General features: G+C 38.8%; 1 protein-coding gene across 4 annotated transcripts in view; it reads right to left on the minus strand.

The window, feature by feature from the left end:
* The window catches only part of epha7 (EPH receptor A7), a 162918-nt gene that overhangs the window by 90672 nt on the left and 55920 nt on the right, over window positions 1-16326 (minus strand). For all 4 annotated transcript variants that reach the window (XM_015372951.1, XM_015372950.1, XM_015372949.1 and 1 more), the window contains exon 5: window positions 15134-15469. In XM_015372951.1, the coding sequence (XP_015228437.1) occupies window positions 15134-15469 (336 nt within the window). The remainder of the gene's footprint in view (window positions 1-15133; window positions 15470-16326) is intronic.

Below are 16326 nucleotides of genomic sequence, written 5' to 3' on the forward strand. Positions count from 1 at the left end.
TGTGTTGTGAATTGGTGCTATAGAAATAAACTGAATTGAATTGAATAAAATGATGTGGACTTGTATAAAATTATTCTTTAACTCTTAAGCAAGGCCACTTCCTGAGAAGTGAGCCCGGTGGTAAGCAGCTGCTTTCTGTAACTCTAAGCAATTTCTCTGATCTGAGTAAGATTATAATTTCTATCAGAACCTGTTGTCATGTCTCCTGGTTATTTAATACATTTAAGTTATGAAGTGTTATTTAAATAGTTAGCCCTGAGTGATCTCTTTTCAGGAAAAAGAACCTGAAAGAGAAAGCTTCAAGGTGTAGAAGCAGAGCTTTCCGTTAGCAGTTTAGAGAATTGTATTAAGCCATGAATGTTTTCCTGCTCAAATGTTGGTATGATAACAACCCTAATTTGTATACAACCAGAATTATAAATATATATATATACAAAAAAACGGTAAAACAATGAAGCAAGAAAATGTGAATCCACATATGGAATTTGACATCTTATTAACATTGTTTCTCTGCTTTAAGTTGACAAGAATAGGAGAAAATGTCAAATGCAGTAATGTGGGTTTTTGAGCAGCTGTTGCCATCAGGTCCACCATGACCTTATCAGGAAGGTTTCTTAAAAATACTTATTTTGTGCTTCAGCTCAGAACAGACCAGACAGATTCAAGCAGTTTACGCTAACCAGCTTCAGACGAAATCCAAAAACACAAAAGATAAACTGCATTTTGCATTCATTGTATTTAACTCCCATATTCTGCTATTGTTTTATCTTGTTTATCATTATTATGACCTCATTGCTTTCTCTGACACCAGAGACAACAGCAACTGTCACACGTCTTTAACTTAATTCAAAATCATTAAGCACTAATTTACAACATATGTCAGCTCAAAGCCCTTTAAAGACTCCATCAATTAATCCATGCAGGTTGGTTCAATTATTTTCTATTTAAGGAAACTCAACAGATTGCATTGAGACATTGGCTTTATAGCCATCCACTTATAATGGACATGCATACAGCAACTGTAGAGAGGAAAAATCTGCTTTAACTGAAATAAACCTCCAGCAGAACCAGGCTCATGGAGCTTTAATGTGACTGAATCTGACATAAGATCAGCTATCATCGGTTTCAAGCTTCCTGCATGCCGACGTGAGTAAGTATTCCCATCGTGTTGCATTATTATTGGGTCATTGCTGCAATATTTCACTGTAGCTACACTGAATATATAGAAGAGTGTATATATGATACAGGGAAAATAGGTCTACACCTGGAAAAGCCTTTATCAATAAGTCAGATACCTTCAACGTATTGTGAGAGCCTGAACCAGAAATCAGGATGTGCATGCTAAAGTTGCATACACAAAGCAAGGTATTCCCTACAGCTTTGAGTGTTGCCATGCTCCTAAAACTGAAAGGACAGATACAGAATAGTGTGAAAGACTTCTGCATCCTGTAATGCATCTGCCCTGTCATTCTTGTGTTGTGGGAATTTGTTTTGATCCTTCCTGAATGCCTGTTCTGTTCTGGATGCTCAGCGCCCTCTCCTCGTATCCCTACCAATAACACCTGCCGCTACTAATTAGAGGGAGTCTGATGCACCTGTGATCCTCCTTATATACACCTGCCTCTCCCTGTCCCCTTATTTACATAGACTCCTTCATCTAAGCTTCCTCCATGTTGTAAGAAGGAATAGAAGCTTTTCTAGACATTGTGGTAATTCCTAGCTGTAATGTTTCAGCACAGCATGATGCATAGCTCCTCCCATTATCCATCAGATATACAGATAGTCTGTTTGTGACTGATGACAGAGCAAGATGCGTCAATTTCTAAAACCCAAATGTGCCGTTAAGCAAGTCAGAGACACAGAGAGAGTAAGGACTGCAGTACAGGAACTTTTTGTGGCGGATGATGGGGTGAACACGTGATGTGATATGTGTGAATGGTAAATGGCCTGTACTTATATAGCGTCTTTTTTCAAGTTAGGAGACTTGACCAAAGCGCTTTACACTACATTCATTCACCCATTCAGTGAGCCACAGCTGCCTGGGGCAGCCACTGTCGCCCACTGAAGCTGGATTGTGTTGCTGCCAGATTATTGAAAGCCATTGTGTGAGTAAACGGTCCAGTATTTCGTGTTTGCCTGACCCAGTCTGTTCTGTGAATCTGTGCATCAGTGTTTTACACTGTTTGATAAAGTGGTTCCAGTGTTTGTTCCTGAATATTTTCTGCGGTTCAAAAAACCTTTAAACCTGCTTCCTTGTTCTGGCTAATTTATCAGGTCCGCCTCTCGGTTCATAAAACATCTATGATCCGTGAAGCATCGTCCCTCCAGGGTGGTTGTTAGAATTGCTTCCAAATATTACCTATATTGATGGGGATTGTGGGGAGTGTTGGCCTAGTGGTTAGAGCAGTACGCTTATTCTCTGAGAAGGTTGCAAGTACCCAGTTCAATCCCCACAGCCTGCACTGCCTGGGTTACTGGGCACAATGGCAGCCCATTGCTCCCCAATGGGATTTATCAAATGCAGAGAGTGAATTTCCCCATTGTGAGAAAATAAAGGGATTTACACATTACACATTAAGGGGGAATTATTTGGTAGCATGAAACTGCAATGTTGCACACCTTGAGATTTCATCAAAGGTTGTGTAACTTAAAATTTCATTAAATTTAAATGAACCAAACCTCAATACTGTTCAACCCTACCTGTTTAAAATCACTGCTTAGGCCTGTCATGATAATAAATTGCGCTGGATGATAAAATGTTCCAGAAATGATTGTGATAAATGATAATATTGCCATATGGTTTGAATCCAAAGTGCTCCCACACTGCAGCTGTCACGTTATGTGTTAAAAACCAAACCTCAACTAGCATTTCTCCGCTTTGCTATTCTTCAATCACAAGGTTCTCATGCTACACTCTCTGTGCTAGGAAAACAAAAAGGGGAGGGTGGAGTGCAGGCTGATGCACGAGAGTGAAACCTTATGTGATCCGGAGTGTTTAGCAGACAGAGAGGGAGACACAAGGAAAACCAACAAGTATTCAAACATAAATTATTCTTCTCATTTATGTGATCATTAACATGCGATTAATTGATTTCGTGTTGATTGTGACAGGCCTATCACTGCCTCATTAAAAGCTAATATTGCACTAATTTGCAGCCTTACAAGAAAATGTGGAATTTGTGCCAAGCATACATGAAAGCTGGAACATAACAAAGAACAGAATACTTGAATATTAATGAAACCAAAGCTCTATAGGTATGAAGCAGTGGAAGAAGTCCTTCAACTTTAGATTCAGGACACTTTATTTATTCACTTTAGGTGTTTTAAGGTTTGAAAAATGCATGATTACGTTTTCTGAAGCATTTATTCAAAATGACCTCCGGTTATTCTTCACTGTCAAAAACACCAACAGTTTTTTATCATTTTTAATTTCCTGCACTATGTGCTAGAAGCATTTAGTTATTTTCTTTGTTCTGAGATGCCATTTTGCAAAGACTTCAGAATTCCTGCTGTGTCCTGGTGAACTGCTTGCACCCGGGCAGACATAATGCCCCGTTTCTGAAAGGCTCTCACTGCGGTAAGCCTGAGTGCCAAGGAGAGGAGAAATCCACGTCACAGATGATGAGATGTTATAGAACCACATCTGATGGAATCCAGGCTTGTACCTTTTGAAGTCCACATCTTTATTCTTTCTTCTTCATATTATGATGATGTGTTGGTTTTTCCTTTTTTCCCACAGTTTGGCTTTTTGTCTGCTTTGCTGGAATAATGACTTTGTTGCTGGAGGCATTTCTACATTTGTTTTAGAAAAGAATGTTTTCGTTTTTTACCACGACTTTATGCACCATTTAGTTTTGAGACTTGACTACAGCTGTGCAGTATGCCGTGCAGGGATATTTATCAGCCTTCTCCAAAATGTAAAAGTTACTTTCTATGGTAACATTATTGTAAGGAGGGCCAAAAAAGCTGCAAGTTAAAGATATCAACCAAAAGTCGCAGTTTTAGGGATGAGGCAGTCCTGCTAATCGTCTGCTTTGTTTGTGCTTTCACATGAAAATGTTAGACCAGAGACAACATAGACAGAAGAACATAAATAAAAGAAGAGCACATCCTGCAAGAAGAATCTAAAGATTTAGTTCCGTGCTGCCATTCACTGAATTAGCCACAATCAGGGGTCAAAATATGCTAACTGGTCAGGTCCTCCATAAAAACCAGCCCTATCAAGTCTAACGTTCTTGGAAAGCATCATTGCTCCTCATTCATGTTCTTGTTTAAAGATATTTCTGAATAACTAAGAGCTGAAATATTTAATAAAGTATACAAGAACTTCTGTTTCTCTCTGTATAAATCTAAGTCAAAATAAAACACTTTTTACAAAGTTTTCCCTGCTTTTCAGACATGTTGGTCCAAAAAATAACATGGTAAAACAACTAGGTTTGAATATCTGGTGTTCCATAGGTAAAGAAATAACCCAATGCTAGAGTGGGTTTCTCTTCTGGGAGTACAGTTCATTTTGGAATCTGAACCGATTAGGGTTGTGTGATTAATCGATAAAATTGGTTAATGCATTGTTTAGTTTATTATTTCATTTTTGGAAAATCTGGATTTTTCTATAGAACTAAATCACTTCTTGGACTTCCGTACAACCATTTGACTTCGGTTTATCAGTGTTTGTTCATAGATGTGTAATTATGACTAATAATCAAACTCTGTGTGATACCAAAAGCTGCAAATGTTTCATTGTTAGTTGTCTGGTTCTGCTGGAGGTTTCTTCCTGTTCAAAGGGAGTTTTTCCTCTCCACTGTCGCTACAAGCATGCTTAGTGTGAGGGATTGCTGAAGAGTCAATGAGTCGATGCAATCAACTGGTTTTCCTTAGATAGAAAACTTTGAATCAATCTGACTGGATGATCTGGTGAACTGGAAAGTGCCTTGAGATGACATGTGTTGTGAATTGGCGCTATAGAAAACACAACTATTTTACAAGCACGTTACCCTTCAAATTACCCTTCTGGGTGGGTGACTTTAAGCCAATTTTTCAATGCAATATACCTCATTTTCATTATGAAAGTTAAAGGAGAAAAATATATTAATAAACTAGATTTGGTTGGAATAAATAAGAGATAAATGTTTTTTGGCCCTGAGCCCTAAAATGGACTCCTATGTATTATGAAATCAGGCCAGCGATCTTTAAAGCACAGGTTGTAGTATTTGATGTGTTTATTATCATTCTTTATTAGGCAATCATTGCTGGACCAATGTGAATCAATCCTTAATTTTTCATCTTCGAAATAATTTTGTAGATTTACCTGAGAAAATGAAAGGTGTTTTTTTTTTGTGTGTGGAACAAAAATAGAAAAAATAAAATCTTGAGCCAACTCAAACATTCTCCCAAAAAAACAATAGAACTAAACTCACTTTATTCAAAAAAAATAATAAAAAAATGCAAAGGAGAAAACAGAAAACTTTCACATCTCTGTAATCTAATTTTAATGCCACAAAGGAGGATCTATTTAAAGGAAAAACAACCCCTGTAATAGAGCCTTATGTCCACCGACATCTGCTGTTTGAAAAATGTGTCAAACAGGGCTGGGCTACACGCTAAATAAATGTACTAAATGCAAATCTGATTAATTGCTAACCTTACAGTTGATAGAAAGTTGAAAAAACATACTAATAAACTATTTCAGATGTCAGCGTTTTCAATGTTTTATGGGATTTTTTCATAATATAACCGGAAAAATAAATAATACTGAATGAAAATGAGGTGCAGTACACTCGTTAAACATGAAGGGGGCGTCCCAAACAGATGGCTTTAGACACAAAATCTACAGTAAATGGTCTAAATGTTGCCCAGGGCACTTAGACAGCACCATAAGGCATCTATGGATACATATACTGGCAGAAACAGTTAGCTGCTTGACTTCTAAGCTCCTTCAGCAACTGAAAGAGGCATTCTGGACCCAAACTATACTGCAATGATGGGCTATTTTTGTTTAAGAGTAGAAAAAGTATCAGGACACAATATCTGAAGCTTCTGTATCAGTCTGCTAAACCCATACAGGCTGAGGTCTGTTCTTGTCTGTTACCCAGCATGAATGTCTCTGCCTGAGTTCTTTCCAAGGCGCTGAAACAGCCGGTCGCTTTGACAGGCTTCCTGCACCAAAAGAAAGGGGTGTCCAACGCCGGCGACGGGGAGCGAATGAAAGGAAAGGACGCAATGCCAGCTTCTGTGAGGGAGGACTCATTCAAGCACAGCAGATTCGGGGGGATTTAGCGAGCTCGTCTGCCAGCAATAAAAGGTTGAAACAGGATACTTGGTGAGATTAATTACCTAGATAGGCCACGATAATGCCATTTAAATGGGAAAGTAATTAAAGTGCACCTTCCATGAAAATTATTCATTGCTGACGGATTGGGTGACAGACAAATCAGGAGCCATTTACAGAAAAGCTACAGGTTAAGTGCTCCGAGCCGCCGCTCTGAGACCACCGCAGTTTTATTGCAGCTGTTGGTTCTTACTGCTTTGCCCAGCTCTCATCAAATTACCACGAGTACGCGGGGGAGGGCGGGGCAGAGGGTTTGGGGGAGGTGAAAAGAATGGGCTCCCAGGTAACGTAAAACCAGGGACAAATGCTACAAAGGAGGATCCGCTTAACTAGAAAATTACACTGGCTGGCACAGGTCAGCAGGGACTCCTCAGAATCAATCAATTCTTCTGTTTAGGGCCACCATGGAAGATTAGAACACAAACGGGGATAAATCAATGCTGTTATTGTTCCCCGAGCGTTACTTTCACAAATGCACAGAACAATATCCATTAAGTGATGATTAAGTGTCAATAAAGAGGACATATAGGTTACTGGTGAGGAGCTGAGTATCAATTATCACTTCTTTGTTTCTGAAAGATAATTGCTCTTAAATATCAGACCATGCAGAAAACTGCTGAGGTTCTCTCTAAAGGGCAGACGCTGAGCTGCTGGAGGAAAAAGAGGAGCGGAGATAGCTAAAATAAATGGAAACAGTAGCGGAATGCAAAGGCAGGAAAGCTCCTCAGATCAAAGGCGAATGCTTAGCTTACACTCTGCTGTGTCCTTGTTCCTCATTCTGCACAGATAGATTGAACCAAAGAGAATGGCCTGCTGTGCTCTTTAAAGCTTTAAGCTGTTTTTTTTTTTTACTTGGGGCATCATCCTGCATCCACAAACTAATGTGCAAGCAAATGAAGCAAAGAAGGAACTACATTAAAATATCTGGAAGAGAAAAAAAAAATCAAAACCTACATCTTTAAAATCTGCTGCTAACAAATAGGAGTCTGGCCGGCTCGCTCACAAATCTGGGAAAACTGATATAAAACAATGCTCTAGGCAACCCTAGATGAAACAGCTCCTTTTGAACATGCAGAAGTTTCTCATGCATTAAATAGCACTTTATCTGTTGAAGTAGCTGCCTGCCGGTGTTAGGATACCTCATACCAGAACAAAACTGAAGCAAAACTTAATCTTAACTTTTTGTCTAAAATAAGACCAGAAGAAAAAAAAAAAAACATTCCTTCTATAAAATGATTATTTGCAGCAGCCTGCTATCAGTGCTGCTAATAGAGAAGACACGGATCATTAAGGCTCCTACCCTGTTAGCAAATGAAGGATGACATTTTGCAATATTTTTTTTACATATATATATATATATATATTTTTTTTGTGAATTTTCAACGTTATTCAAATTAATTTTTATTCATATAAAAATAATATAAAAAGTGTAGCTAATAGCTAAAGTGTTATAAAATTATAAGAAAACATCAGGAAACAATTAGTTTAATAAAAAAAATACATTTTACCATTACCCTAACTTATTTTCTCTGTTTCTGACTAATATTTTTTCAGTTGTTCTATAATCAAACTACAGACTATATTTCTATTTTCAGTTTAGAATCCTTAAACATAATTAAAAACATTGCTGAAAAATTGTTGTGTTTCTATTTGAGTTTGGCAGCACAGATTTTGGGGGTTAGTCCGGGATCTATCGGTTTGGGCACTCCAGCTGTCTTCTTCTGTAAAAGATTTTAAAAAAGCCTTCAAATGAGGATATGTTCAAGCAGGAAGTGGAACTTCAAATAAAATTGTCAGATTGTAACAACGGATTCCTACGAAATCTGAACAACAGAAGTGCTGAATTCCTCTCAAGGCCAACTAGCAGTGAACCATTGCTATCAGCTGTTCAACCATGCATCCCCTAGTTTCACAAATAAAGACATGTATTTTCTAAAAGAATTCCGGGTATTGTGGCATAAAATGTTCACATATGTAGTTTACCCCATTAACATTGGCTCGTTAAGCCACTAGGGTCCACTGGTTAACAATGGATTCAATATTATATCTAACATACTGACACAGTTAGCACATCCAGTATCACCAGTTTGGTTTTTAATACAAAATATAAGAAACTTTTTTTATAAATTATTTAATCTTGTCTTAACCTTCTTCTGAACACCAAATTATTGCAGATTTTCTCTACTTCATTTATCTTAAACCCAATATGTGCCCTTGGCAAAACAAAACAAACACAACTCCTTGAGTTTTCCCCATAAACCATGTTTTCCATTCTTTTTGAATGCTGCACACCATTGTAATATTTTAGCCTCAGACCTTAACACTGGCTTGAATAAATATTAACGGTAATTCTATGAGCAATGCCCACTCACCACTCCTAAGGAAGAACAAAGGGACTTGTTTACAAGAGTGCTTGAGGAGCGCTGAGGCAGCAAGGAACAACAAGGGTCTCTGAGGTTGGCTCTGCAGCTCTGTGGACTCACAATGGAGCACTGATTGAAACATGCACTTAACTTCCAGCGCGAGGCGACAGTAGAAACGGCAACATCTCCTCAACCCTGGGAATTACCATTCAACCGCTGAACAGACAGAGCTGGAGAAATCAGGCTTACAAATGCGCAGTCTCTACTTAAAGTCATTTAAAACAGCACAGAGAGGTAATTAGGTCTCTGGGAACAATAAGCACTCTGCACCTGATGCAGCTCCAGTTTCCCTTCACACATTTCCCCGCAAAAGTTTGGAGAGGTGTGAATTCCTAATCAGATGCATTACCATCTGTATTCATTCACTGCTTTCTAATGCTGGAGTAAGTTTATGCTGATTATCACTCAGCAAGTAGGGATAGAAGGGACAGAAGAATATTCTATGCTTTACAGATTCTTCCAGTGCAAAGGGCCCCAAGCATCCCATCATGCAAAGGTTGATCAATTCTGAATGATCAGTCATAAAAAGCTTTAATAATGCAGTCTTTCTGTAATGAGTGGTCCATACTTGCATTAAAAGAGCGATCTTTGTGGGAATCTTCAATGTTCTGATAGAAATGCGTCTAATAGTTTTCCCTAATCCAAAACAGGATTTGAGATTAAGTGGTGGCAAAAGCTAGGGTTTTCCCTCCCGCTATTTTAGGATTAAACCAATTTATAAACAGTTGAACCAAAGGTCAATGATTTTAAAGTTCAGCAGGAAAGCAGCTATTTTGATCCAGCATCAATCAGTTCTGTTAAACCCACTCTACTTAAGCAAGAAACAAGACCAGTTCGCCATTCATGATAATGAGAATCATCATCCAAAGGTTAATGTTTTGTAATTAGGCCGGGTCGTGACATAAAGGATTGAAGTAGTCGGACGTTCCCAAAATGGCCAGTCAGCTAAAAAAGGCCCAGTTAAAGGCTATAAACCACAAATTCTGTCTCCTATATAAGTTAAAACTGATCAAATTAATTATTTAATCACCTAATATTCAAAATGTAAAAAAGTCCTCCAGGTCAGATTGTGACTTGGTGTAAAATATTAAAACATTTAATAGCATATGCTACAGATAAAACACATTAAATACTAAAATAAATTTCTATTTTAACATATTCCTGTCAGTAAAGTCTTCTGTTATTCAAGTATTTAGAATAAGGGTAGAATTAGGGCTGAAATAATTGATTGGAATCATCATGATTAATCTATTACAGATATAATCATCAACTAATTTAGTAATCGATTATTGTTAACTGGAATAGAGACTAAAATATGCCTTTAGCCGACAGAGCGACCCATCTTGGGCAGCAATTATAGAACATTTGCACAAAAAACAATATGTGCACATTTTGCATTTAAGATTAAAAACACATTTTCTCTCTATCAATATTATGTATCCAAAACTCCTGAAGTGCAGGGGCGGAGTTAGATTGGTGGGCCAGAGGTGGCCATGGCTGCCCTTAGCCAATCATTGGTCACCCCTAAAATGGAAGCAGTAATACTCTCAAAGGGAATATTCAAAACATTAAAACTGTTTTATATATTAACAACTGCTTGACAACTAACCCGCTGTGGTTAACAATGCACTTCAAAATACTAACATTAAAGTTGATACATACAGTATTCATGCTCTTTTTAGAACTAAATTTTTCGTTATATGGGGTAATGAGAAAATTAACTGTCTATTCAAGCCATTTTAGTGAAATCATAGATAAATAATTACTTTAATAATAATTTAAAAATCCATTTAATGTAGATATTAGTGCATGTAAATATTAATATTATGCAGAACATTTTTTTTGATGAAAGTAGGTACGTAATTAAAATGGAAAAGATGTTTGCCCCAGAAATTTTGTCCACTCTACCTTTAATTTAGAAAGCATGGATGTTTAACTATATATGCATCTATTTGTTAGCAAAGGCTGTAGGAAAGTATAGTTTTGTCTTTATTTAGAAAATATGGATGTTGTGCTCCTTCCTGTAGATTTACTCTGAGGTTCTGGCTCTTATCCACTTTTGGCCACCACTCAGTGTATATTGGTTATTCACTGGCCACCAATATTTAAATATTTTGGCTACACCTCTGCTGAAGTGGAAAAGTTTTAGTTTCACCTGGTTTGATAAAAAAAATAAAAAATACTCCTTTAAAGAACATTTTGCTATCCGAGTATTAATTGATTAATAAAAAACAAATAATATTTGACAGATTAATTGATTAGCAAAATAATCGTTAGTGAAGCCCTAAGTTTGAATTAAAAAAATAATAATTATTGCATCATTGCCTAATTTCTTTAAAAAAAAATCTAATCCTCACCATATATTTTTTAGGAAATGATATTTACTCTACACCCTGTTCCCACTGGTAAACCACAGCATCAGCTTAAAAACTATCCCAAACCCTCATCGTCTTGATGCAAGCCGTTTCTCAATTCACAAGAACGTGAGTACAGACTTCTGTTCTCGCCAAGTATGTTCTTGAGAAGAACAGAGGAAAGTGTGGACTCTAGGGGAAAGGGAGCATGTAGAATAAATATGGGGCAATTGGAACAGAGGCGTCCTGATGACATCACCACATGCTCAGCTAGTCTGGAGCTGCATTTAACCTCCTGCTGTTAATAGTAAATGATTAGTGTTTTCATTCAGTGGGAGAATAATAACTAAGAATATAAAAAACTGCCATCAGACGGATATGCAGAGAGACGGCTGCTACAGAGGGGCTAACGTTAGCCTCCCTGTAGCAGCCCGGGCTAACTTTAGACCATTAGCTCTGGGTGCTGTTAGCCTCGGATCCGCTGACTGCCACGGTCCTTTCAACATCCAAACTTTTTTTNTTTTAACTTAACCCACTGTTAAGTTAAATGGAAGCTGCTGCTGCCGCAGTGCATGCTGGGACAGCTGTCCATCTCGAGAACAGACAAGTCTGCTCTGATGCATGCTGGGTAAAGAGGGAGGGGCGAGAACCCCATCTAGGGACTTTGTCCGTTCTGCGTCTTCTTAATAACCGAAACAGTACCAGGGCTGATGTTGCACTATGTAACATATTGAGACACATACGGAAGAGGATAAGGGCCACTGAAAAAAAAAAAAAAAAGTTTACTGATTTTTAAATTTTATTTCAGTTTAATATGGGAATAAAGTCAGAATTCTGAGATTCTGACTTTAATCTCAGAATTTAGAATCTTAATGTAGATGGGCAACATGAAGGAAGAGATGTGGGAGCACTCAGCTTCACTGACAAAGATGAGATTTGTTGGAGATGGCCAGTAACAAATTGGTGGAAAATGACGGAATTAGGCAACTTTTTACGTGCCCGACGGGTCGCCTCATTAATGGAGGAGCAGAAGGTCCTTAAAACAAGGGAGCTACTCTCTAAAACATATGTGGCTATGGCTTGATGCTAACATGTTTGTTAGCTGTCAGAATTCTGAGAAAAAAGTCAGAATTCTGAGATTAAAGTCAAAATTCTGAGAGAATCAAAATTCTGAAAAGTCAGAATTCTGAGATTAAAGTCAGAATTCTGAGAAAAAAATCAGAATTCTGAGATTAACGTCAGAATTCTGAGAGACTCAAAATTCTGAAAAGTGAGAATTCTGAGAAAAAATTGGGAATTCTGAGATTAAAGTCAAAATTCTGAGAAAAAAGTCAAAATTCTGAGATTAAAGTCAGAATTCTGACTTTTTTCCCATGTTAAACTGAAATAAAATTTAAAAATCAGCTAACTTTTTTTTTATAGAGTGGCCCTAATCCTCTGCCGTAGAAACGGCCACTGTCTTATCCAGATTTTTATTTTTTTTTAATCAAAAACAAAAAGACTATCAACTATTTGACTCTGTGTGTGATTTTACCTGTACGGTAAAAATGGAAGCAGAAGAAGAACTTGCCACACTGCCCNATCAAAAACAAAAAGACTATCAACTATTTGACTCTGTGTGTGATTTTACCTGTACGGTAAAAATGGAAGCAGAAGAAGAACTTGCCACACTGCCCATATCCAGGAAAGTAAGTGGGCAGATCTACGGGGCTTCTAACCACTGCAGTGAAAGTCTGAAGCATGGCATCATTCTGAGGTTAAAACCTGATCACGCTGTGCTGTCAGCGCTCCAACCGTCTTGGCGTTGAGGTTGCGATGTGTACCGCAGCTCCAAACAGCAGGATCACGTCAAACTGCCACCAACAATACACGCTCTCCTTCAAACATTATTTACTATTCCACACTCATCTGTTCTTCAGTCACCTTTTTTGAAGCAAGGCGAGATTAACTCACGCTGATGACAGCTGGTTCTGCTGAACAGGGAAACACAAGGACACAGGCAGAAGAGACGCCTTGAAGAAAACTATTTCACTTCCAGCCTCTTCTGTGACTCATAAGCTAAAGAAAGTAGCTTTATTTTCCATGAAACTAGAAATAATAAATTAGGCCAAGAAACCTCCCATCTACATTAAAAGATTCAAAAGATTTTTGAAAGGTTGTTGCAAACCATAAGGACACTGTGAACAAGGATCTGCTTGTACTACCGGACAAAAAGACATATTCATACGTCAGCCACATCCACTTCTAATTTAAAGGCACACATGGAGTTAAAACATCCGAGCTATGTTGGGAAATATCTGCTACTGAATGAGGAACATAAGAAATCATTTGGATCCAGATCTTTTCAGCAGAACCTGAATGTTCCTGTATGATTCTGAAGTTTTGTGTATTCTCTGCACATCTGTATACCTGGACTGCATCCAGGATTTTCCTTTTGTATCTATGCTTCTTTTTCTATGTCTGCTTCTGTCTCCTTGAACCCCAGTGGGCCTCAGCAGATGGCCGCTCACACTGAGCCTGGTTCTGCTGGAGGTTTCTTCCTGTTCAAAGGGAGTTTTTCCTCTCCACTGTCGCTACAAGCATGCTTAGTGTGAGGGATTGCTGAAGAGTCAATGAGTCGATGCAATCAACTGGTTTTCCTTAGATAGAAAACTTTGATCTGCTTGAACTGGAAAGTGCTTTGAGATGACATGATGTGAATTGGCGCTATAGAAATAAACTGAATAGAAATTTAGTTATTTCTATATATTATGATCACGCATTTAAAGGGTGAAATATGAGGTTCTGTTGTGGAGGATCTGAGCTTCATTTACCAAAGGAACTGGAAGTAGTTCATTTAAAGGTTTGTGAAAAAGTGAACTATGAACTGGTTCATTTTAATCTGTGTTAACTGAACTTTGAAGTCCTTCTTTTGAACTATGAACTGAAACAACATTGGTGGCACCTACACCTAACATGAAGATGGGATTACATCCTGTATCCACTATGGCTCTTAAGGCATATTAAAGACAGCTATGATTTCAAAGTAATAGACAACACACCGGCTTAATATTCCAGCTGTTTATCCGGGTAACTGTGCCGTCTGCAATGCAGCGCTAACGATGACAGCCTCTGAGAGAACAACCGTTTAATTGTCTTCCCTTTATCCCCCAGTTGACATTGGGCCGCCCTTGGCCTCATCGCTGCAGCTCCACATGCCAGCATGCATATGGTTGTCATGACGCAAACCACATCCAATACATCCTCTCCAGGATCATAGCTCACACGCTTATGCAGCTCATTGGCTAGATTTGTCTAATGCCTTCTAAATAAATATATATTCAGAATACTGACATGACAAACACTGAATGTTTAAAGAAAATGTGGCTTGATGCTGAGCAGAAGACAGGTATAGTTATCCACATATAGAACTTGCACATTCAGCAAGAGCTCTAATACTCTATTTGCAGCCATCTTTTGATCCCGCCAATGTGAGCATGGCCTTTTGGGCCAACTGTGTTTCATGGATGCTCGAGCATGAAAGAGGAATCTCGTTGAGCGGATCCATAGAAATAATGAATAAAAAGGGATTTAGAGTCTGTCACTGCAAAACACAGCATTTTAATTACAGCAAACTCCCATGAGACCAAGCAGCACACAGTCTTTAGGTACTCCTCTCAGTCTGCATCGTTGCTAAGCTAATAACGTTTGCTGCTGCAGTGCTGACACACACATTCAATTAATCTGGTTAATATTCATGGAGGAAATATCATGGATCATATCAGGCTACACCCATTAATGTTAATTGGGCATCATTACGGGGGCTTGTGTAGGAGAGGGTTTCAAAATGAAACTGTCAACCGTCAGGGTGAGAATGTGTGATGCTCTGTGAGCCGGAGCAAAGTGCATGCTCCTCACAGCCACACATTCTGTAAACTCTACACAGGCTGCAGGGAGCAGCTTTTATATTTCTGTGTTTTCATACAAAACAACTGAGACACAAAGAATCTTCCCTAAAGGAAGCAGCAACATCAGTTTATCAGCCTCACCTGCTTGACCGGTAGCGATGCTGACCGCCGCAAACAGCCTCTGCGTCCGGCTCAGGTCAGACACTCCGTTGACAGCTTCCACCTCGAAGGTGTAGTTGGCGTGAGCGAGGAGGTCCGTGACGCTTACATAAGTGTCCACTAATCCCGACTGTCCAGGAGAGTATCCCACGTTCGGACCGCATGGTTCGCATTCCTCAGACTCCCAGCGGCAGCTTCGGCATATCACCCTGTAGGTGACATCATTCCGCCCGCCAGCGTCGGCCGGCGGGCTCCACTCTAGATTAACGGTGGTCTGGTTGATGTTGTAGACCAGGTTCTGTGGCGCCGAGGGAGGTCCTGTCAAAGGTGGACACACATAGGAAGCCAGATTTAGATAAGTGAGCGCCAAGAGAAGTGACAGCCAAGTGTGTGCATGGACTGGATCTGTTCTCTGAGAAGGGAAAAAAAAAAGCTGCAGGACATGCCAGCTCCAGCCCCAGAGCCAAACACTGACACTCAATTATAATAAGAGTCAGAGCCAGAAAAAGCCTGTGCAGGTAGTGACAGAGTAAGCTGAGGCAGGTACCAAGGTCAGTGGGAGAACGCAGAGGAGTGCAGACTGAATACACTTTACAATCAGAGTTTAGGCATCATTGTTTATACAGTTTATTATTAATTCAGTGAAAGTAAAAAAACATAAATGGTCCCCTCCTATTTATTCTTATTGCTCCATAAACAATTCATAGGATGCTTCAAAAATAAATTGATTATAAAAGTATACACCAGGAGACTTTTAATATATAATAGGGTCACTGTCCCTTTACTATCAATCAATCCTAATGTATTATACAGACAGCAGGTGCCCAAAGTGCTTTATAAAATACGTAAAGTCACAATGTTCAGTAGAAAACAGTCAAATCCAAAGGAATAAAAGTGTCTCATTGCTGGGTATTAAAATCCAGACGCTGGTGAAGATTCGCTGTCATGCAGGTTATAGTCGTTCCAAAAAAAGTTTTTAAAAAAATAATCCACTGGACTTTGTTTAAACTAATTCCAGTTGATTGTTTTTTTTTACTTTTTTTGAAGAGCCTGAACAGATGTGTCTTCAGTTTGGCCCTAAAAAGAGCGACATCTGGAACAGTGTGAATATCTGAGGGTAAATTGCTCCAGAGTCTCAGGACGGCAACTGCAATAGTCTCTAACGTTCTGCTCTC

The sequence above is a fragment of the Cyprinodon variegatus genome, unplaced genomic scaffold, assembly GCF_000732505.1.
Source record: "Cyprinodon variegatus isolate N-32 unplaced genomic scaffold, C_variegatus-1.0 Scaffold78, whole genome shotgun sequence".
Classification (NCBI taxonomy): Eukaryota; Metazoa; Chordata; class Actinopteri; order Cyprinodontiformes; family Cyprinodontidae; genus Cyprinodon; species Cyprinodon variegatus.